The 22,515-nt window shown below is 46.5% G+C and overlaps 1 protein-coding gene across 5 annotated transcripts in view; it reads left to right on the plus strand.

Annotated features, from left to right (window-relative positions):
• The window catches only part of Dclk2 (doublecortin like kinase 2), a 152,853-nt gene that overhangs the window by 115,043 nt on the left and 15,295 nt on the right, over positions 1 to 22,515 (plus strand). For 4 of the 5 annotated variants that reach the window (XM_004655855.2, XM_045131059.1, XM_045131058.1 and 1 more), the window contains exons 6-12: positions 3,531 to 3,603; positions 4,359 to 4,467; positions 6,533 to 6,590; positions 13,520 to 13,639; positions 14,004 to 14,150; positions 21,112 to 21,245; positions 21,623 to 21,700. In XM_004655855.2, the coding sequence (XP_004655912.1) occupies positions 3,531 to 3,603; positions 4,359 to 4,467; positions 6,533 to 6,590; positions 13,520 to 13,639; positions 14,004 to 14,150; positions 21,112 to 21,245; positions 21,623 to 21,700 (719 nt within the window). The remainder of the gene's footprint in view (positions 1 to 3,530; positions 3,604 to 4,358; positions 4,468 to 6,532; positions 6,591 to 13,519; positions 13,640 to 14,003; positions 14,151 to 21,111; positions 21,246 to 21,622; positions 21,701 to 22,515) is intronic. The other variant, XM_045131057.1, reaches the window with a different exon arrangement.

Consider the following 22,515-nt stretch of genomic DNA (forward strand, 5'->3'; position numbering starts at 1 on the left):
AAATGGTGAGATTTTTATTTAATTAAATTTATTTGAAAGAGAAAGGGGAGGGAGAGAGAAAGAGGTAGAGAGAGAGAGAGAATGGGCATAACAGGGCCTTCAGTCACTGCAAATGAACTCCAGAAGCATGTTCCCCCTTGTGCATCTGGCTTACATGGGTGCTGGGGAATCAAACCCAGGTCCTTTGGTTTTTGCAGGCAGGTGCCTTAACCACTAAGCCAGCCCATGGTGAGATTTTCTACGGCCATGCTGTGCCCAGGGTTTTCATCACCTTTTGCATTTCTCTGGCACAGAGAATGCATTGCCCCTGTTGAGCAATAGATGCTTCCTATTTGTCAGCGATCACCCAGGACATGGTGAAACGGCAGCTGTCTTTATGCCTCTGGAGATTCCTGGGAAGTCGAGTGAACTTAATCACAAACTGAGTGGACTGCCGGGAACAGATTCAGGGTGGTGCCTTAACAAGATGGCTCCCTCCCACAGCTCTGTGGCATTGCTTGTGACCCTCAGCCTCTGACCTGGAATACACAGGCTGCAAGGAAATGTTTTAGCCCCACTCCTATGTTCAGCCATGGGAAATAATAACCCTCTCTCCTCCCACAGCCTTGAAAACGGCACAAGTGGTTGTCATAGATGTTACAAGCAGTGCAGGGACAGAAGGGACAATTCTCCATCTCATTACTTTTTTTTTTTTTTTTTTGGTCTTTTCGGGGTAGGGTCTCAGTCTAGCTCAGGCTGACCTGGAATTCACTATGTAATCTCAGGGTGGCCTCGAACTCATGGCAATCCTCCTACCTCTGCCTCCCAAGTGCTGGGATTAAAGGTATGTGCCACCATGCCCAGCTTCATTACATTTAAAAAAAAATATTTTGTCTATTTGCAAACAGACATGGAGTGAATGGGCACACCAGGGCCTCTAGCCCTTGCAAAGAACTCCAGATGTGTGCCTCTCTGTGCATCTGGCTTTACGTAGGTACTGGGGAAATCAAACCCAGGTCTTTAGGCTCTGCAGGCAAGTGTCTTAACCACTGACCCATCTCCCCTGCTCTGGCGTTACATCAACAGTTTTCTAGTAGTTTCCCCCTTTATTTATTTATTTTTTTTTTTTGTGCTCCTTGTTTCCTTCACGAAATCCTTAAGTAGGGGAACATATGGATAAGTCACTCCTATTAACTCAGTACAGGATTTTTTAAATCCTTGAGGATTAACACTTAAAAAAAAAAAAACTATCAGTTTGAGAGAGCTGAGTAATGTTCTTGCCGTGACCATTTGCTCAGAGAGTGGCACCTCTTAGATTTACGGATGCTTTTGTTGGATGCACATGAAAAGTGCCCTTTGCTTGGCTCCTTGCCCTCCCCTCCACGTCGGCCCCTTCTCCTTCCAAAGTCAGCTCATCCCCCCACCTGACCATTGAACCAATGCCTACCACCTGTTCTATTTCCTGGTCTCCTCTGGTTTTTGTCACCCCTGAATCACAGCCTGTACTGTGTTTGTCATTCCTGGGCTGTACAGGGAGTTAGGATTAGAAAGGAGGGAGAGGGGCTTTCATTGGCGTAAACACCGGGGAAGTCGCAGAAGGCCCACAGGAACCGAGGGGCGGCCAGTGCACATGGAGGTAAACCTTCCAGAGACTTCCTTCCTAGGGACTCCTGGAGCCTGGCAGGATGGGTCCTGCAGCAAACCAACTCCTTCTCAAATTAGATCAAGAAAAGGACTTAGAAGAATGTTACTGGCTTGCAGGAAAGCGGAGCAAGTTGACTTCTGGCTGAGTAGGAATCAAGGCTGGTTCTAAGACCTCAGCAGTGGTATGGGGACCTGTGCTCTACTGGGCATCTGGAGGCTCTGAGTAAGCAGTGTCCGTGTCTGACCCAGCTGGACCTGGCCTGAGGGTATGACGGCTGTGAGATTGAGAGGTGCGGGTAAGCAGATCACCCCCTCTTACCCTAGCACTGACAACCCACCTCCCAACCCTTTTGTGCATAGGCCCAGCAGTGCTCAGTAGGGGTCTTTCTTTTCAACCTTAACTTTTCAGAAAAATCACATTTTTTTCCTTACGTTTATTCCATTACGAGCTGGGCTGCTGAGAATGCTGACACATGCTTGTAATCCCAGCATTCCGGCGGCTGGGGCAGGATGATGAGTTCCAGGCTTGGGCTGGCTAGCAAGACCCTTCAAACCAGCATGCAGACAAACAAAAGAACTGAGCTGATAGTAACTTAATTTGGATTTAATTTCTTTGATATATATTTTTTTGTTTTGTTTTGTTTCTTAAGGTAGGGTTTCACTCTGGTCCAAGCTGACCTGGAATTCACTATGTAGTCTCAGGCGGGCTTAGAACTCATGGTGATCCTTGTATCTCTGCCTCCTCCTAAGTGCTGGGATTAAAGGCATGAGTCACCATGCCCATCTCTTTGCCATTTTTTAAAATGTATTTATTTATTTGAGAGAGAGAGATAAAATGGGCATGCCAGGGCCTTTAGCCACTGCAAACAAACTCCAGATGCAGGCGCCACCATATGCATCTGGTTTATATGGTTTCTGGGGAATCGAACCTGGGTCCTTAGGCCTTCTAGGCAAGCACCTTAACTGCTAAACCATCTGTTCAGCCCTCTTTGACAGGTTTTAAGCCAGGAAGGATCGTATTAGAGGTATAATGAACGTTGAAAGAATGATTTATCAAAGCATCTCTTATAGCCATTGATCATTCAGCAGTTCCAAAACTGGTAGTGGAGCCTTCCCTTTAATGTTCCGTTCTAGGCACTGAGGAAGGGCCCTGATGACTAATCCTGACTTACGTGGTAGTGACGATATTCAAAGATCTTATATGTGGGAAGTCAAGCTTATTCTCCAGCAAAGTTCTAGTGGGTACTCTTGATTCTCAGGGCAGAAAATTAAGACTTAGGAAGGTTGAGAAAACAACAAAAAGGAAATTGTTTGAATTAATGTAAGTGTAAAATGTATGGGGAAAAAGTGGTGGGGTGTACTGGATAGGCAGATAGGGATGCTTTGCTAAAGATTTGGGGTTATTTGTTGGTGAAGAGGACACTTTAGGGTTCTTGGGACCTGGAGGTGATACCTACCTTCTCTTAGGACAAATTTCTTTGGCAATAATGTGTAGAATGGAAGAAACCAACAATTAGAGAGGCCAGAGAATGACCAGAGACCCACAGTGGTAGTTGTGGGAAGAGAATAGAGTGCAGGATGTCGGAACCAGGCAAGAAGTGTCTTAATCAGCCGGAATGCCATAAGGTGTCGTTTATTAGAAGTCAAAAGTAATACAGTTTCTTTTTGGAAAAAAGAAACACAGTATCAATTTGCTTGATAGCCATTCTGAATTGAAAATATATCTAAGGAAGAAATGTGTTAAGGTGTCGTTTCATTTATAGGGAAAGAGGTGAGGTAAGAAGGGAAATTTCTATTTCTGCATCAGTTATTTCTACATCCTATGATCACTGCCTGTTGTCTCTGGGTTAGGGAGCTCCAGACGCATAAATGTATCCTCATAAGTAATGGTGGTTCTCCTCTGTCAGCAGACTTCGGCTCCTGGCAGATCTTCCAATGTAAACGGCGGTCCTGAACTTGACCGTTGCATGAGTCCAGAAGGTACTTCTCAGTCTGCTCATTACTTTTGTAAAGGAAATCATGTACCTGAACTTGGTGGCCACCAAAACCCAATGGGTGCCGCACTTTGATTTTCCTAAAGAGGGATGTGCTATGTGCACCTGGTGGGGGTGCGGCCACTTCAGGATCTGTAAAAAAAAGTCTCACTGTCATCAGCCACATGATCCCGTTTCAGAGCCTGGCCCAATCCTCCTCATACCTTAGTGTGCTTTCCTGTCAGATGACCCAAGTTTGTGTCCACTTTGTGTTGGGCCCCTGGACACATTGTGACAGGTGGTCAGCTCTTAACTCACACAGCACCTACACACACCTTTTTGAGAAGGCTTTGAACCAGGAATTAGCCTTAGCAGGGCGCCAGTTTTCCGTGTTAGGAAATCTCCTGGTGACATCTTCAGAGCATCCCTAAGGGTGTCTCCACCTCCCTCACTCCTTCCTCTCTCCTGAGCACTTGTAGAAAGGATTGACCAGCGTCCAGGTCAGACTTCCCTCTTACCCAGCTGGTATTTGGGGTATTTGTTAGGTTTCTTGATTTGGCTGTTTGGCATCTAAGCAACAAGGTCAAAAGGAAACTGGTGACTCAGACATCCTACTCAGGAAATACACTGAGATTTTTTTTCCCTTCAGTTTTGCCATTGACAAAAATAAACACATTGTAGTTTACTGTTACAAATACATAGGGGTCAGTGTGAAATGCTGCTGTTTCCTTGTTTAGACTTCCCGTTAATCCTTTCCTGCAGGCGTGAATGGAAACAGGTGTGCTGAATCGTCCACTCTTCTTGAGAAATACAGAATTGGCAAGGTCATTGGTGATGGGAATTTTGCTGTAGTTAAAGAGTGTATGGACAGGTGAGTGGATAATTACGTGTTCCACTACACATACTTTTCTCTTGGAGTTTATTCATTAAAAAAAAAAAAATTCATTTATGGGCTGGACAGATGGCTTAGTGGTTAAATGCTTGCCTGTGAGGCCTAAAAGCCTAAGGATCCCGGTTCAAGGCTCGATTCCCCAGGACCCACGTAAGCCAGATACAGGGGCCGCATACATCTGGAGTTCGTTCACAGTGACTGGAGGCCCTGATGCGCCCATTCTCTCTATTTCTCTCTGCTTCTTTCTCCCTCTGTCTGTCACTCATAAATAAATAAAAATAAACAAAAATATTTTATTTATTTATTTGAGACTTCTAGCCAACCTATTCTGAGTGGCTGATTTTATAGCTTATGGCAACTTTTTCTAGAAAGGTCTGATAACTACAGTTTGTGCATTTCCATTTCATCTCTAATGGGAGTTCACTACTTACATAGCTATATTATGTAAATCCTTACTTTAAAAGTCTTGTTACAGAGCTCTGCTATATAGATGGCTGCCTGACAGATCAGAGAGGCATGTAAAATACAGCTGTTAAGGACCTGATCGAAATCTGCCTTGTAATAATAAGAGGAATTTGAATATTCTTCTTATAGACTTGGCCTCTCCCTGTGCACTGTGACTACAAATCAGCTGCAGCTGAGAGAACAAATGTCTTCTAAGAAAAGAAACTAGAGGGTTTTTCTTGAATTGTTTCTAGCTCAGTATTTTGGTAGGCTCAGATTTGACTGTGTTGGAAAGGAAGAAGAAAGAAATCTCAAGATTCTCTAGTTGGGCCAGGTAATCACATGACATTACATCCCAAGTAAAGATCTGGCCAAGGAATAGATTTTCAGAAAGTCTGGGGCTGGGGAGATGGCTCACTGGTTAAAGGCACTTGCTCAAAAAGCCTGCCAGCCTGGGTCTGGTTCCCCAGCATGCATGTAAGCCAGACACACAAAGTGGCACATGCATCTGATATTCGTTTGAAGTGGCACCAGGCCTTTGGCACGCCCATTCTCTTTTTCAGCCTTCTCCTCTCTCTCAAATAAAAATTTAAAGTTAATAGTCTGAGGACTTGGCAGTTTTTAATCATAGTCTGATATGACTGATGGATTATGTAAGGAAAAGTTGATATTTGTTGCAATTAACTTGATCCTTTAAAAAAAAAATTCTTGGGCTGGAGAGATGGCTTAGCGGTTAAGCGCTTGCCTGTGAAGCCTAAGGATCCCAGTTCGAGGCTCGGTTCCCCAGGACCCATGTTAGCCAGATGCACAAGGGGGCATATGTATCTGGAGTTTGTTTGCAGTGGCTGGAAGCCGTGGCGCGCCCGTTCTCAATCTCTCTCTCTCTCTCTCTGTCTCTCTCTCTGTCTCTCTCTCTCTCTCTCTCTCTCTCTCTCTCCTCTCTAAAATAAATAAATAAAAAATGAACAAAAATTAAAAAAAAAATTCTCCCCTAAGGTAACTATTTTAAGATTCAAGCAAAGTATCTCATCTAGTTTTGATATAACCAAATGTAGATATTTTAAATATGAGGTAATAATACTGTAATTATTAATACTTAATACTTATAAAACAACTTAGTTAATATGGCTTTAGGCACACACATGTATGTATATGTATATGTAGCGGACAGCTTCAGATTCACTGAGATGAACTTTCAGATCAGACACAGATAAGGAAGCAGGGATATTTATTGAACCTTACAAATCCAGGGGAAGTTCCATTACAGCAGAAGAAGCTGGCCTGCCTTCAAAGGCCCAAGCAGAGAGAAGCCAAAAGCCACAGCACACTTCAGGAGCTCCAGCTAGGCACGCTTTGTATATCTTTAGACTGAAATCTGAAACCCACCACCATACCTTAAGATCCACCCAGTGACACTGCCTCTAGCCAGGTGGCTGTAGATGCAAACTACAAACAATAAAGAACTGAGTATCTTGGGGGTCATCTATTCTATTCAAACTACCACAGTATATGTATATGGAATCACTTCTCCCCTACCGTCTGAGTATTTCCTCTGGTGCACTGATGTGTCTTTAAATGGTCTTCCTCTTGTTTTTCCTAGGTCCACTGGAAAAGAGTTTGCGCTAAAGATTATAGACAAAGCCAAATGCTGTGGAAAGGTACAGTACAATAAAAGTTCTTGGTACAGAGTCCGTGTCTGTCACGCTGTGGTATGACGTGAATGCATAACAGTTCAGCAGAGTGTTGTGAGAACTCAGGGAAAATGTGCAGGAGAGATGTGGGGGACCAGTGACAAGAGCGTGGAGTAAGGGGCATTGGGGCTGCTCTGGAACCAGTCGTGGTAGGAGTTCAGTGGACAGCGTGGAAGAAAAGCCCACCAGGTGGCCAGAACAGACAGAGAAGAGGCCTGGCCTCCACTGGGTTCCGTTCCTGCATGTCAGAGGTGACTCTGCAAGAACTGCCTGTGTCTAGATTTACAGAGGCCGCGGGGAAGGCTGTGGTGTCCATAAAGTTAGGAATTGTCCCAGGCCTGATACATTCTCTGTCTTATTCTAATATTTATTTTTATTTACTTATTTATGAGAGAGAGAGAAAGAATGGGATGGCTGCACCAGGTCCTCCAACCACTGCAAATGAACTCCAGACACATGCGCCCGCTTGTGCATCTGGCTTACGTGGGTCCTGGGGAATCGAACCTGGATCCTTAGGCTTTGCAGGCAAGTGCCTTAGCCACCAAGCCATCTCTCCAGCCCCTCTCTTATTCTAAATGAGTACCTGAGTGACTCTCCATAGTGAATGAAGCCCTAGACTTTTTCTTGGGGTTCTGAGACTCAGTCCTTCTTTCTCTCTCCATCGTACCCAGTTTCACATTCATCATGTGTATATTGTAGACCCACACAGGACATAAATCCTACAGTATATGGTTGGATTAGTTTGGAAGCTGTTGGAATAAATGACTACAAAGTTTGTTTTAAGTCAACAAGAAATTACCCTCTTAAAATTACAAGGCAGCAAGTCAGAAACCACGCTCCTCCTGGAGCTTTTGGGAGAATCTCTTTCTAACCTTGAATGGTTCTGGGTGACTAATGGCATCCAGGGGCTTGTGGCCACAGCACTCGGCCTTTGTCTCCATCTTAATATTTTCTCTTTTTATTGGTCCCTCATGCACCTGGGTGTGCCCTCCTGGCTCTTTCTTAGAAGACTTTTGTGGTGCATTTAGGTCCAGTATGAGGTAATCCCCAGATATCTTTGAATTGCAAGGTCAACCACACCTGCAAAACCCATTTTTCCAAATACAGTAATATTTACAAAGTGCAGGGATTGGGACTGGTTATCTTTGGACGGCCATTATTCAACCTATATATGTATTTTACCCCCAAGTCACACATAGTGATTAAACCTTCTCTCCTGTCTCCTCTTCTGTTCTCTTCAGCAGTGTTCACTAAGTGATACATAGTTGCCAGCGTGGAACCACGGTTGGACAAAACAATGCCAGATATGTGTTCATATCCACACACCATGCACCCTGCCAGACCCACTACACATTAGGGAGTGTTCGGTGGAAAGTGAGGTATACAAAACCTCCAGGAGCTCAGAGTTCCAGACCATTCCAGACCAGTCCCCGAACAAAGGACAAGGAGAGCTGTGATTGACATGAGTGTGGAGAGGGACGGTTGATGACCAGGAGAGCGTTGCCTAGTCCAGCCCCAGTGAGATTTGAGGAGTTAGTGGGAGGTCACCACAAGATGGCTGTGGTGGTTTGGTTCAGGTGTCCCCCCTCTAAGCTTATGTGTTCTGAATGCTAGGTTCCCAGGTGGTGGCAATTTGGTAATTGGAGCCTTCTGGAGGGAGTGTGTTTTGGGGGCGGGATTGTGGGTGTTATAGCCAGCTTCCCCTTGCCAGTGTTTGGCACACTCTCCTGTTGCTGTTATTCATCTGATGTTGGCCAGGAGGTGATGTCCACCCTCTGCTCAGGCCATTGTTTTACCCTGTCGTCATGGAGCTTCCCCTCAAGTCTGAAAGCCAAAATAAACCCTTTCCTCCCATGAGCTGCTCTTGGTCAGCTGACCGCAGCAGTGGGGAAAGCAAGCTTCAGACTGGAAATGGCCATGCATGTCTTGGAGGGAGAGAGCAGCCAGAGAGGTGAAGGGAGCAATCCAGCGGCTCCAAGGAGGTAGATAGGCAAGGACTGCTGAATGGGGAGCAGTCTTGGAGGCTGAGAGGAGCAGAGGTGGGGTGATACTTGGAGTTATACTTGGGTAGCCAGGGTCACTCAGTGAGACAGATCATCAGAGGAAGAGAACTGCAGAGCGAGGCTGGCCAAGATGGGCAGAAGATCATGTTCAGGTTCAAGAGAGACGTCTGTCCCTCCCCCACCCTCACTGACAATCACCGCGGGTAAAGATAAGACGCATCTTCTGCCAAGTTGGCAGTTTTCTTTGTCATTTACTCTCATGGGCCATGGAAGAGTGCCACGCAGTGATTCATATGTAAATTGTTTGGAGTCAGAATCATGAATAACTTAGCATAAGTAATGGTAGCTGGCTGAATGCTAGCAAGAGTTCAGTATAGTTCAAGGTAAACGAAATATGCATATTTACGTAGAGGTATGAAAGATGTCATCCAGAGAGTGGTTTTACATGTTAGAACACAGACTGCACACTGCACGCGGGTTGCACGGGAACCGGGAGATAGAATTTGCCTGGGCTTTCATGCAGGCCTGTGATGTGACCCTTCTCCTGGTGCCTCACATAGAGGGCTGATTGTCCCTTCACAGTGACAGAAAGGGAAACGAAGACAAGCAGCTACCACGTCCCAACAAAACGTCCCCTCCGTGCTTCGGCTGTAATGTGGCCAAGGGCGGTGCAAGCGGAGAGGAGCTGTTGGGGCCCTGCTGGTGGCCACAGCAAGTCCACAGAGGCTCTTCTCATGCCTCTCACTGAAAAGGGTAGCTTTGGGGGGGAGGCGGTCTCGTCGTATGATGCCTGCTATGATGATGATCTATTGCTTCATGCCATCGGAGAGCTGCTCGGCTGCTCTGCACGGCACTAATATCCTGCACAGGGGAGGCCCGGGGCCCGCGCTGGCCCCTGGCTTCCCGGCCGTGGTTTGTTAGAGCCTGAGAACCACCGTCCTTCCGGGAGGGTTGCAGGTGTTTGCTCGGTCCTCAGTGAAGTCGGAAACACCAGGCGGCCCTGTCCCCCAGCCCTGCTCATGGAAGGGAGAAGTGATTCGGCTCCATCCGGGAAGCCTGGGCTGGCTTTTGGTCCTCAGCGCCCCTTGTCCCTGCCTTTCCGTTGAATGACACACAAGCAGTTGTGTGCAGTTACCATCATCTTGAAAAACTCCAACTCGAAGGGTTTTTATTTATTTTTTTATTGCCAACTTCCATGATTGTAAACAAAATCCTATGGTAATGCCCTCCTTCCTCCCACTTTCCCCTTTGAAACTCCACTCTCCGTCATGTCCCCTCCCCCTCTCAATCAGTCTCTTATTTTGATGTCATCATCTTCCTCCTATTATGATGGTCTTGGGTAGGTAGTCTCAGGCACTGTGAGGTCATGGATATCCAGTCCATTTTGTGTCTGGAGGGAGCACGTTGTAAGGAGTCCTACCCTTCCTTTGGCTCTTACATTTTTTCCACCACCTCTTCTGCAATAGACCCTGAGCCTTGGAAGGTGTGATAGAGATATTGCAGTGCTGAGCACTCCTGTCACTTCTTCCCAGTACCATGGTGCCTTCTGAGTCATCCCAAGGTCACTGCCATCTGAAAAGAGAAAGTTCTGTAACCAAAAGTGAGAGTAGCATTAATATATGGGCATGAACATTAAGAGAAGTGCTTACTGGGCAGTTTGATGAGCATAGTATATGCATTTAGACAGACAGCAGTAGACATTACAGCCCTAGGGCTCATGACTACCCATGTTGAGGTGTTTTTTTTTCAAGGTAGGGTCTCACTGTGTCCCAGGCTGACCTGAAATTCACTATGGAGTCTCAGGGTGGCCTCGAACTCATAGTGACCCTCCTACCTCTGCCTCCCGAGTGCTGGGATTGAAGGCGTGCACCACAATACCTGGTGAGGTTCTTTACTTTTTTTTTTTTTTTTTTTGAGGTAGGGTTTCACTGTGTCCCAGGCTGACCTGGAATTCACTATGTAGTCTCAGGGAGGCCTTGAACTCATGGCGATCCTCCTACCTCTGCCTCCCAACTACTGGGATTAAAGGCGTGCGCCACTATGCCTGGGTTTTTTGTTTTTTTTAAATAGAAACTTTGTATGAATGTATTATTTTCTTTTGAAAGCCATGATGTGCACATAGTACAAGAGACACAGACTTGGATGCAAGCTCCAAGGTCTGCTGAAGAGTTAAAACATTACCCTTGCATTCTGGAGTTGAAAGTGACGAAACCTCTTTAGACTCTAGATGGGCTTAGAACTCTCGGAGCTGGTGCTTTTGAGCTCTTGTCTGGTGATTATCAGGAGTGGATACACATAGACACAAAGAAGAGTAAGTTATGAAAGATTTATTTTAAGACACAGTAGAAATAAATGAGGAGAGAGTAGAAATGAAGAAGGAGAGAGTAGAAATGAGGAGAGAGCAGAAGCAGAGACGCTCCCAAGCCGAGAGGCGGGTACCACCACCTGCCCAGTGAGCTGGGACGGGAAATCCTCGTGACATGGATCATGTAATTTTGCTTTTTTTTTTTTTTTTTTAAATGTTTCCTGGTAGGGTCTATGTCTCAGGCTGACCTGGAACTCACTCTGTAGCCCAAGCTGGCCTCAAAGTCATAGTGATCCTCCTACTTCAGCCTCCCAGGTGTTGGGATTAAAGCCATGTGCTACTATGCCAGCTGCCTTTGTATAAGTTGGGCATCTGATTGGGATGAGCCTCTTTGACAAATTCCAGGGAATATGAAGGATCTTGATTTGCTTGGTGTGGGCCCTGGAGGAGAGCACAGACGCAGAAAGGGTATGCGGGAAGTCGGGGGGGGGGGGGTGTAGTGGCAGAAAGCTGCCCTGGTGCCCATCCTGAGTGGGACTGGAGTTCTCATCCCGCCTCCAGTCTTGCCGGAGCAGGGTGGCACCTACGTTCTCTTAGGCCTGTGTCTTTTTCCGAAGGCCTATGAAAGAAGGCTACCTTGCCCCTAACCTCTGTCACTAGTACGTCGTCAGATGGCTGTCAGAGTGAGCAGATGGCCACTAAAATCTCCTTTCTCTCCCCTTCTGCTGTCCAGCATGTTCTGTCATTTGCCAGCGTTTACCCAGGGACTTCTTGGGATAGGCCCGGCACAGTCAGCACTCAGGAGGGGGCAGAGCCCGCGTGGCCATGCAGAGTTGCCAACAGTTTACGTTCACTCTGTGCCGTTTACCCGTTTGTTACAGTTTACTCGGCCAGCTCTTATCGCCAGGAAAGACTGGAGGCATCGTCGAGTACAAACGTTTGTGCATGGGATGCACAGAGATGAGAGGGGAAGTCCCAGTGGTGTCCCAAACTAGGGGTACTTACCTCAGCGCTGTGCTAGAACACCAGACTGACTTCTGAGATACGTGGGGGTAACGGAGCAAAGGGGCAAACGAGCGACACCCACGCGTCTGCACAGATGTATGCGTGGCTGGGTCTTTAGGTAGTGAATGTTATCTCTTATGAGGTAGACTATATATAGAAACCTCTATTTAAAAATGTTTTATTTATTTATTACGAAGACAAAGAGAGGCATGGGGCGGGGCAGGGATGGGCATGCCAAGTCGTCCAGCCACTGCAAACGAACTGCAGACACATGCACCACCTCGTGCAGCTGGCTTATGTGGGTACTGGAGAATTGAACCTGGGTCCTTAGACTTTGCAGGCAAGTGCCTCAACTGCTAAGCCATCTCTCCAGTCCCAAAGCATTTTCTTCTCAGTATTTACTTGCGAGCAGTTTCAGAGACAGAATGGTCCCTAGCTGCTGCACACAAACTCAAGGCGCATGCACCACTTTGTGCGTGCTCTTTACGTAGGTACTGGGGAATTGAACCTGGGTCCTTAGGCTTTGCAGGCAGGCATCTTTAACAACTGAGCCATCTCTCTAGCCCCAAACATCTTGTTTATAGGCTTGGGATTTGTAAGAGAGCAAACAGCATATTTTACAGAGCTTTCTCTAAATTTGTAATGATTCACCATTGAAAGGAAGTTCAACGTAGTTGAGAGGTTTTCAAGTTTCATTTAAGATATAAGAAGCATTGTTTATGGGTCAATGTGTTGAGAATACTTTCTTAATTCTACAAGTAAACCGTCGAGGATTGGTCATGAGATGATGTTTTTTATTTTTTTTTAGGGGAGAGGTGATTAGCTTTAAGTTGTGCATCAGGGTCCCACATTCCTGTGCTTTCTCCAGAATTCTGACATAAGGAACATGCATCTGCCTAATGATTTAACTCCCATTCATAGAGGAAGAAGTTTGTTTTTACATGAGTTAATAATAAAATTAAATTTTATCTTGGTAGCAGTCAAAAGCTGAAAGCATTTTAGTACCAGGACTGTGTGCTGTATGAATTTCCCAGTTTGCTTGGGTGACTAGTCTTTATGTTCTTGCGATTAGAAAGGCATTCGGCCGGGCGTGGTGGCGCACGCCTTTAATCCCAGCACTCGGGAGGCACAGGTAGGAGGGTTGCCGTGAGTTCGAGGCCACCCTGAGACTCCATAGTGAATTCCAGGTCAGCCTGGGCTAGAGTGAGACCCTACCTCAAAAAACCAAAAAAAAAAAAAAAAAAAAACAACCAAAAAGATAGGTATTCGGGCCTGGCTAAGTGGCAGGGTGCGGTACTGTGTGCCCTCTGCTCCTGGAGTCACTGACTCAGACGGAGCTGGGGGATGGAAGTGCGCCTCGTGTGCCAGCTCTGCAGCCCCAGGGATGCTCGAGCAGCAGTCTCTGGTTGTCATGGCAACGGGATGTCCATGCTGAGCTGCTCTGCCTGTGAAAACCCAGCAGGCCCAGGGTGTGCTTGTCCCCGTGCCAGAAGAGATGCTTGGTTTGCTTTGTTGTCCCCCGGATCATGGGGACCGAGCAGAAGGTTCTGATGTCCCTCCCTCTCCCTGCCCCTCATTTGAAGGAACACTTGATTGAGAATGAAGTTTCAATCCTGCGCCGAGTGAAGCACCCCAACATCATCCTGCTGGTGGAGGAGATGGAAACAGCCACTGAGCTCTTTCTAGTGATGGAACTGGTCAAAGTAAGAGCAAGGAAAGGTTTCACTGGTGCCAGATCCCAAAATTGTCCCCGAAGGGCCTATTCAGAAAAGTGTCCTAAATATGCTGTGGATATATATGTTTTTAATATTTTAATTTTTTTATTTATTTGACAGAGAGAAGGAAGGAGGGAGGGAGAAGGAGAGAAAGAGAGAGAATGGGCGTGTCAGGGCCTCCAGCCACTGCAAAGGAACTCCAGACGCATGTGACCCTTGTGCATCTGGCTAACATGGGTCCTGGGGAATCGAACCTGGGCCCTTTTGCTTTGCATGCAAATGCTTTAACCACTAAGCCATCCCTCCAGCTCAGCTGTGGATATTTTTGTATGGTCTTTCCTGTGCCCCTTAGGGTGGAGATCTCTTTGACGCAATTACTTCTTCCACCAAATACACTGAGCGAGACGGCAGCGCCATGGTGTACAACCTCGCCAACGCCCTCAGGTACCTGCACGGCCTCAGCATCGTGCACAGAGACATCAAGCCAGAGAACCTCCTGGTGAGTTCAAAATCTCTGCTTTTTCTTTTTCAGCCCATGCTTCTGTTCCATTTAAATGCTGATAGTCCTGTGCACAAAACCATACACAAACGATGGCGTTTTGGTCACTAAACCAGTCCTGCCAGAAGAGACTGAGAGAGACTGTAGGATACCGGCAAGTTTCAAGTTCATGACCTTAACACGCTACCATGTTTCTTGAGTTGATTTGCATTCAGTATGACCAAGCATGAGAAATTATTCTCTATTTATCTTTGAATAATGGTATTAGTAGCCTGCATGTTATTATAATGGAGCACATGACAAAAAAATGACAAATGAAGTGCAAGGATTTATTTTGGTTCACCCTCCTGGAGGTTCCAGTCTGAGATCAATGGCTTTGGGCCTCTGGCGAGATTGCCTGATGGCAATTGAAAGGAACATGTGGTACATCAGACCTTAAGAGCCAGGAAGCAGAGGAAAGAGCAGTGGGGGCTAGGGCCCCACCATCCCTTCAGGAGAACACTTCTCATGTTGTGGGGACCTTCCTCAAAGCTCTACCTCCTAGAGATTCTATCACCCCGAAGTAGCACCATCCTGGGGACCAATCGGTTGCACGGGAGCTTCCATATGGGGGAGTGGGGCTGGGGGAGGGGGTTTACAACTAACTGATAGCAGCGATGCTAATTGAAGACAGGGGAGTAGGGAACTTACATCATGGCGCAAAAACTCTGAAAACAAATTAGAGCCACAACCAGGCACACAGCTTGTGGAAGCAGAGCCCCCATCTTCATGTGCACCAGAGAGTTGTGGAAAGAGCAACGTCCGTTCATCTCAGCTTTGTAGAGGTGGAACGAAAACTCAAGCTGTTTTGTTTGTTTATTTTGCATCCAAGTGTCATTTATCCTGTTCTACAAAAGAAAAGGTCTCATTGCGCTGAGACACTCAGGGGCCATCAAACTGGTCCTGGTTTGCCCATTCCACCCTCCCTTTCGTATCTGCTGACTGAGCCAGGCACTCATCTTTTATTTTATTTATTTATTTATTTATTTATTTGAGAGCGACAGACACAGAGAGAAAGACAGAGAAAGGGAGAGAGAGAGAATGGGTGCGCCAGGGCTTCCAGCCTCTGCAAACGAACTCCAGACACGTGTGCCCCCTTGTGCATCTGGCTAACGTGGGACCTGGGGAACCGAGCCTCAAACCGGGGTCCTTAGGCTTCACAGGCAAGCGCTTAACTGCTAAGCCATCTCTCCAGCCCCGGGCACTCATCTTTAGAGTGAGCCTTGATGACTCAACACAGCTCGCTCACTGGGAGACAATTCCCGTAGTCACATTTTCAAGGAATCACAGAGAAGCTGGTTGGGGAGTTTTGCATGCACACGCCCCTCCAAACACACATAAGACATTGGCATCTCTGTTCAACCTCTTTGGGCTGAGGATTGACCTAATAATTGTTGGAGGGGAAAACTTACCTGAGTTTTCTTTTTCTTGTTTTACCTGAATTTTCTAGATGTCAATTCTAACAGGATTCTCCATCCTCAGTAGTGGAGACTTCAAAAAAATAGTGCTATGCTTGCATTGCTTCTGTCCGTCCTGGTTGCCATTTGTGATGCCCTCTCTCATGCCGGCTAACTTCCTCATCTTTGTAAGACACTGAGCAGAAATTACACCTTTGATGCCACCCCAGGCTCTGTGCAGAGTTTAGCCGCAGCCACCTCGGGGTTCTCTAGTACTTGCTGTGAAACGTTGTGACTTTAGCATTCTTGCCTTCTCTGCGTTATAAGCACCATAGAGTCAAGGTTTGTGTCTCATTGTCTTTCTATCTCCAGTGCTTTGAATGGTGTCACACAAGCACATGACAGGTGTGTGTGTGGGGGGGTGGTCCCTCAGAGTCCCTCAGCGTTTGGCAGTTGAATACAAATCTTTATATCCATATTCATGAGCCGTGAAAATAATTACTAAGGGGATTTTGTAGAGTTTTTAGGTCATCCCAGGGGCTTTGTCCTTTCCCTTTGTATTGTGTTTTGCTAATTCAGAGTATTCTTTTCCCATTTTGGTAATGCCATGTGATTTCTTGTTCATGTAGAAGTATGCGGGATTCTCCTCTCCTCTTTCCTTCATTTATTGTTCATTAACCTTCTTACTATTTTGCTTAAGTGTCTGAAGAGCAGCTGCGGCCACCCAATGCTTAGACTCCATTCAGTGCTCCAGCTCGTGGAAGGTGTCCATAGCCATCTGTAGTTGGCCAGGTACTCTGGTCTTTAGCATTTCTGGATAGGCACAAAGATCACCTACTTGCCTGTGAGCCAGCCTGCCACATCTGGCAGAGTGGCAGTGAACTCGGGAGGCTGGTGCGGTGTATCTGCCCCGAGGTTTCCCCTTGGGCACAGCCTTTTTAGCAGCAGCCTGCTCTGCCCCGCGAAGTTCTGCAGGATCTCTGGAGAAGTAGAGGCCAGCATGGGGGATGTCACCCAGCAATTACCATGTCAGCCCCACTGAGTGGGCTCCCTTAGGTCTATGTAGCACCGAGAAGAATCTGGAGTGTGCACAGCGGCAGCGGCAGGCAGGTTGACACAAAATACCTTGCCTCTGTAAGAGGCTGGTGGTCAGCCCTTGACCTGTCGCCTCCAGGAGATGTGACTTCGTGGAGCTAGCCGGATCTGGTTTATGAAGGTTCTAGAAAAGAAGTGGCCAGCAGTCGGAGCAGAGGGGCTCCTGTGTCAGTGGCATACCTGGAGAGGACAGCTGGCATCCTCGGAGTTTCCATGGCAACAGTGGACCAGCTGTCAGCATCGGCGTCCCCCAGATTTCCTTTTGCTTTGTGATGTGGATACTGTCCTTTTGTAGATGTACTGTCCCATCCGGAAGCCAAGGTTGGTGCCACCTAGGTGGTTCCTGCTACAAGGAATCTTGAGGACATTCTCCTTTGTTTGCGGGTCATAAAGGGCTCTGGGTGCTGTGTGAAAGTTTCCCTTTCAAATGCAAGGAAAATCAAGAACAATGCCGTGTGGACTCCTCCTTTGGTACCATGCAAAGACAGAATTCTTTTCATACTGTCTTTTGACTTGATGGAATTACAGAGGTTTAGGGTCCATAAAACCCAAAATATATTCCATGAGGGCGCACAGCTGCAGCCTAGTGAGTTTGAGACCAGCCTGGATTATATAGTGAGATCTTGTCTCAACACAAAACAAACAAACAAAAACCAACCAAAACAACAGCAACAACAACAAAAGCGTTGAGTGCCAACATATTAACACAAGTGGCAAACTCTATGCCGTGAAACTTTGTTTCATGCACAAAATTATTTAAAAATAAGACATGATTTTCATGCTATATGTTATGAACCACTACTTTGTGATTAGACTTGGATCCCTGCCTTAGGACACCTCCTTACGCATAGGCAGATATTCTAAACTCTGAGACATTACTGGCTTTTGAGCATGTGTTTTAGGGATGGGATTTTCCTGTTTTTCAGGCTGGATTGGACTTCTTAAGCTTGAGAAATCCTGTTGCCTTAGCTTTTTTAGTAGAACCACAGGTGTGTGTATACTCCCTGGCTTGGTCCCAAGGAGAGAGGAAGAGAGAAAGAGAGAGAAAGGGAGAGAGAGTGTTTTGCAAGGGCTCTAACATGGGGTTCTTGCTAGGCTCTGTATCATGCCCTCAGCCCACCCCTCAGTTTTGTAATGAATGTAAAGGCGTCTTAGAGTTGACTGGCTTGTCAAAAAGGTAGTATGCATTCATGTTGCAGAATGGAACTCACCTGTGGCTCAAAACTGAATCAGTGACCTTGTGCTACCTGAAAGGGAGAAGGACTGTGGAAAGAAAAAAAAAACAACCAAAAAAACACAAAAGGTGATGGCTGACAAAAGTGGAAAGGCTGTGGGTTCAGGCTCCAGAAATAGCCTTAGTAGCGCATATGGGAGCGCTGTAAGCGTGAGCCACGGAAAACCAAATCGCGTGTGTCTCTGTAGATTTGGTCAGTGGAGCTGCACGGCCCACTGGGGCACGAAAAGTCAGTACCCAGTGCCGCCGTCCCCTCTTCCTGTCGAGGAAGCATTCTGACATCTGATTCGCATCCCCTTCCCCTCAGAGCCGCGTCCTGACTTACGAGCCCGCTGGCAGATAGCTACGTGTGTGCGGGCTGCCGGGCCGGGCGCGCGGGGGTGGCCGTGAAAGCCGTGAGTTACGGTGCGGCGGCGCCCTGACACCATTCACGGGCGAGAGAGCAGTGATAAATCCCGCCTTGCCGCGAGTTCTGGGGAGAAGGGAGAGAGGAGAGGTTTGGTTCCTCAAATTCGAAGTCCCTCTAAATATTATGTTGAATTTAGAGAACATGTGGGGTCCACCTTGTATGTGAGACCTCCTTTACTTGCAGGTTTCTATTATTTATGTATGTATTTATTTATTTATTTTGCATTCTGTGAGCCATTTCGACCGAGCACCTCTTGGCGTGCGGTGGGACATTTGGACGCAGGGCCGCCGTTGGGTTGATTTAAATCCACTCGCTCTGCACACTCAGGCCGCGCCTGGGGTTCAGTCATGGTCTGCTGCTGTTTTAGATTCAGACTCCATTGCAAATGAGGTGGAGGGGTGAGTAGGGGTCCCAGCTGCAAACCTTGCCTGGCCACTTGCTCATAACCTGGGTTCTTTGTGCCTGTTTCCACCTGCAACATGGTGGCCACAGTTCTTTTACCTGTTGGCCAGTGGGGGTCACTAGAGAAGTCCAGGGAGGTGGTTGGGCACATGCTTACATCTACAGAGCGCCTGAAGGTATTAGTCACTGGAGAAGTTGGATACCTGTCGGAAAACTTTAGGAGTCTCTGCATTTATGTACCTCTCTGTGATAGTCACTTTCCCCTTCTGGGAATGGAAGCCAGGGCCTTCTGCAGAGTAGGCAAACTCTGTCACTGAGGTATCCCCCCCCCCCGCAAAGTCAATTTCATAATGGTGCGTGGTGAACGTGTCTTTGTCATGTGGATTTACAGTCACATTTAGCTGTTCTTGCTGCTTTAAAGAGAATCTCCAGCTAAGAAGGTCACTCAGACTTTATACGTTCTCCTCTGTGTCTACCCTCGGAGAGAGATGACTCAAATCAAATATTATTATTTTAGACTTGTCTGCCCCATGGCACTCTCCTTTGATGTTTAGCCAAGGAGTGCCAGTTGCCCTGACATAACTCAGTAATCCAGACTGTTCAGCCCTCTTCTGTTCATGCTCCTGCATCTGACTCTGAATTCTTTACAGGGGATGTGAAAAATGAGGCTTCTGGGACTGAGTATCTGACAGCGACCCCCTAAGTTCCCTTAGGCAACTCCAGATTGAGAGTTTAAAATAAATATTATTTTTTAAAAATAGTACCTAATGAATGTATTTTTAAGTTGTAAAAACAAAATAATGGCCTTACAGAGGCTTTTTGACTCATGATACAGACATTTGGGAAATTGTGCTTACAACGTTCTTATCACTACAGTTACTTAGGGAATTTCTTTCTAATGTCTGGGTTTTGGCAAATGCATCATAAATTCTCAACTCTCATTATGTTAGATTGCTCGTGTTAATGTTTACATTAAGCATAGCGAATGGAAAGTTGTCCTATGACTGTGGTGTGACTAAGACTCTGGCATTGGGCTAAATCATTGGCATCTTGACATGGGTTTCTGCTGAGCTGTGGGTTGACCTGGAGTTGTAAATATCTTAGAAGGGCTCAAAATCCTCCCAGTGACGCTTCAGGGTCATGAAGATGTGTGTGTGTGTGGTGTGTACACGGGACATTCCCATGGAACATACTGTTACAGTTCCAAGGTGACAGTTTTCCTTTTTTGGGGGAGGGGTGGCTTTCAACGTAGACTTTCTCTCTAGCCCAAGTTAACCTGGAATTCACTTTGTAGTTCCAGGATGGCCTTGAACTCACAGTAATCCTCCTACCTATGCCTAAGGGAATGTGCCACCAAGCCCAACTACATTCTTGTTAAACAGATGAGGCTGTGGTAGGAAAAGGAAGTGGGTCTTTTCAAAGTGTCTGCAAAAGCCAGGAGTGGTGGCGCACGCCTTTAATCCCAGCTCTCAGGAGGCAGAGGTAGGAGGATCGCTGTGAGTTCAAGGCCACCTGTGACAACATAGTGAATTCCAGGTCAGCCTGGGCTAGAGCAAGATCCCACCTCGAAAAACCAACCAAATAAAACAAAGGGCTGTAAAGCTGGGGTAACCTTGCTGTAAGGAGCCATGAGGGTCTCAATGCTTTTTATTGGTGACAGTGTAAATCATTCCCTTCAGTGGAAATGTTAACTTTAAGCTTATCTCAAGAAAACATCATGTTCTAAATATTTCTTCCTCTTTAATTAGTAGTATTTAAGATAAAAGTCTGATTCTATAATAAGGTATGAGGAAAGGCCAACTACTATATTTCAAATAAAAAGTGGAGAACAACTTTTGTGATTTTACCTCTGTAGTTATTTTTCTTTTTTTAGTTATTATTTTTATTATTTATTTCAGAAAGAGGGAAAGAGAGAGGCAGATAGAGAATGGGTGTGCCAGGGTCTCTTGCCACTATAAAGGAACTCCAGGCACATGTGCTACCTTGTGTATTTGGCTTATGTGGGTACTGGAGAATCGAACCTGGGCCCTTTGACTTTGTAAGCAAGCATCTTAGCCACTAAGCCATCTCTCCAGCCCTTATTTAGAGTTAAAATTTACTTTCATTTATTTTTATTTATTTGAGAGCAACAGACAGAGAGAGAGAGAATGGGCATTCCATTCCAGCTACTGCAAATGAACTCCAGACGCGTGCGCCCCCTTGTGCATCTGGCTAACGTGGGTCCTGGGGAATCGAGCCTTGATGCGGGGTCCTTAGGCTTCACAGGCAAGCGCTTAACCACTAAGCCATTTCTCCAGCCCTGGAGTTTTTAAATACATGTTCAAGATCTCTCTCGCAGTTGTTGGAAGGAACAAGAACCTGACTGTTGGCTGATTTTTGTTTCAGGTGTGTGAATACCCCGATGGAACCAAGTCTCTGAAACTGGGAGACTTCGGGCTGGCCACAGTGGTGGCAGGGCCTTTGTACACGGTCTGTGGCACTCCTACCTATGTGGCTCCAGAGATCATTGCCGAAACTGGGTGAGACTCTGCAGGTTTCGGGTTGCACTTTGGCATTGGTGAGAAAAGTGCATTTTTCTGTCTGCTGCTTTTGTGTTAGTGAGTCCTGTGAGGAATCCTGGGAGACCTGCCCCGGGGCCTGCCCTCGGGAAACTGTGCTTATCCTGCCAAGAGCCGCTGGCCTGGAGTTCTGTCCCCTGGCCAGGCTAGCATAGGGAATGTCCTGCTTGTCACCAAGGGGTGGTTAGGTTGAGAGAAAAAGTCAACTGACTTTGTCCAAAGGGTGATTCATTCCTCTCTGAGAAATGAACAGAGACCCCTTTCCTAACCAAAGCAGTGCTGGCTGGGGAATGAAGAGGTTCTCTGAGTTACCTCATCCACCACCCTCTCTGTTCCAGCTATGGCCTGAAGGTGGACATCTGGGCAGCTGGCGTGATCACATACATACTCCTGTGTGGATTCCCGCCATTCCGAAGGTCAGTAGAGCCTTGAGTGAATTGCATGTGAATTACAAACTCTCAGACGTTTTACTCTTGGCACACATGACCCAAACATGGTCGGTAAACAAAATTGTTGGTTTAAAATTGCATAAATACAATTTTCCCACTACCTTTGTTTTGTTTTGTCTGTTTTCCCTTCCGTCCTTCCTTCCTTTATAAGATAATGTACCCAAGCTGACCTTGAGCTGTATGTAGCCAAGATTTTAAACTCCTGCCTCCTGGCCTTTGTTTCTCTTATTTTACAACTTACTAGTGTGTATTTTCATTGTGTGTGTGTGTGTGTGTGTGTTTCCCTTGGTATGTCTGGGGTTTGCTTTGAGTCACATGGGTTGGAGCTGGAGCACAGGACTCTCCCACGCGGAGTCAGTACTTGCTCTGCCCTGAGCCGCGCTCCAGCCTGGCCATACTTCTGATGTGTGGCCAAAGCTTTTGCTTCCTGTTTAGTATCCTGAGTTTCTTATGGTCATCCATTCATGAAATTTGTTGATAAATATGTCCATGAAACTGGAAATATATCTTCCAGTTTCTCATTTTACTGATTTGTTATTTTGAAAATATTTTTTTAAATTTATTTACTTATTTTACTTGAGAGAGCGAGAGAGAAAAAAGGTAGATGGAAAGAGAGAGAGAGAGAGAGAGAGAGAGAGAATGGGTGCTCCAGGGCCTCCAGCCACTGCATACAAACTCCAGACCCATGAACTCCCTTGTACATCTGGCTTATGTGGGTTCTGGGGAGTCAAACTGAGGTCCTTTAGCTTTGCAAGCAAATGCCTTAGCTGCTAAGCCATCTC

Source organism: Jaculus jaculus, chromosome 12, assembly GCF_020740685.1.
Source record: "Jaculus jaculus isolate mJacJac1 chromosome 12, mJacJac1.mat.Y.cur, whole genome shotgun sequence".
Taxonomy (NCBI): Eukaryota; Metazoa; Chordata; class Mammalia; order Rodentia; family Dipodidae; genus Jaculus; species Jaculus jaculus.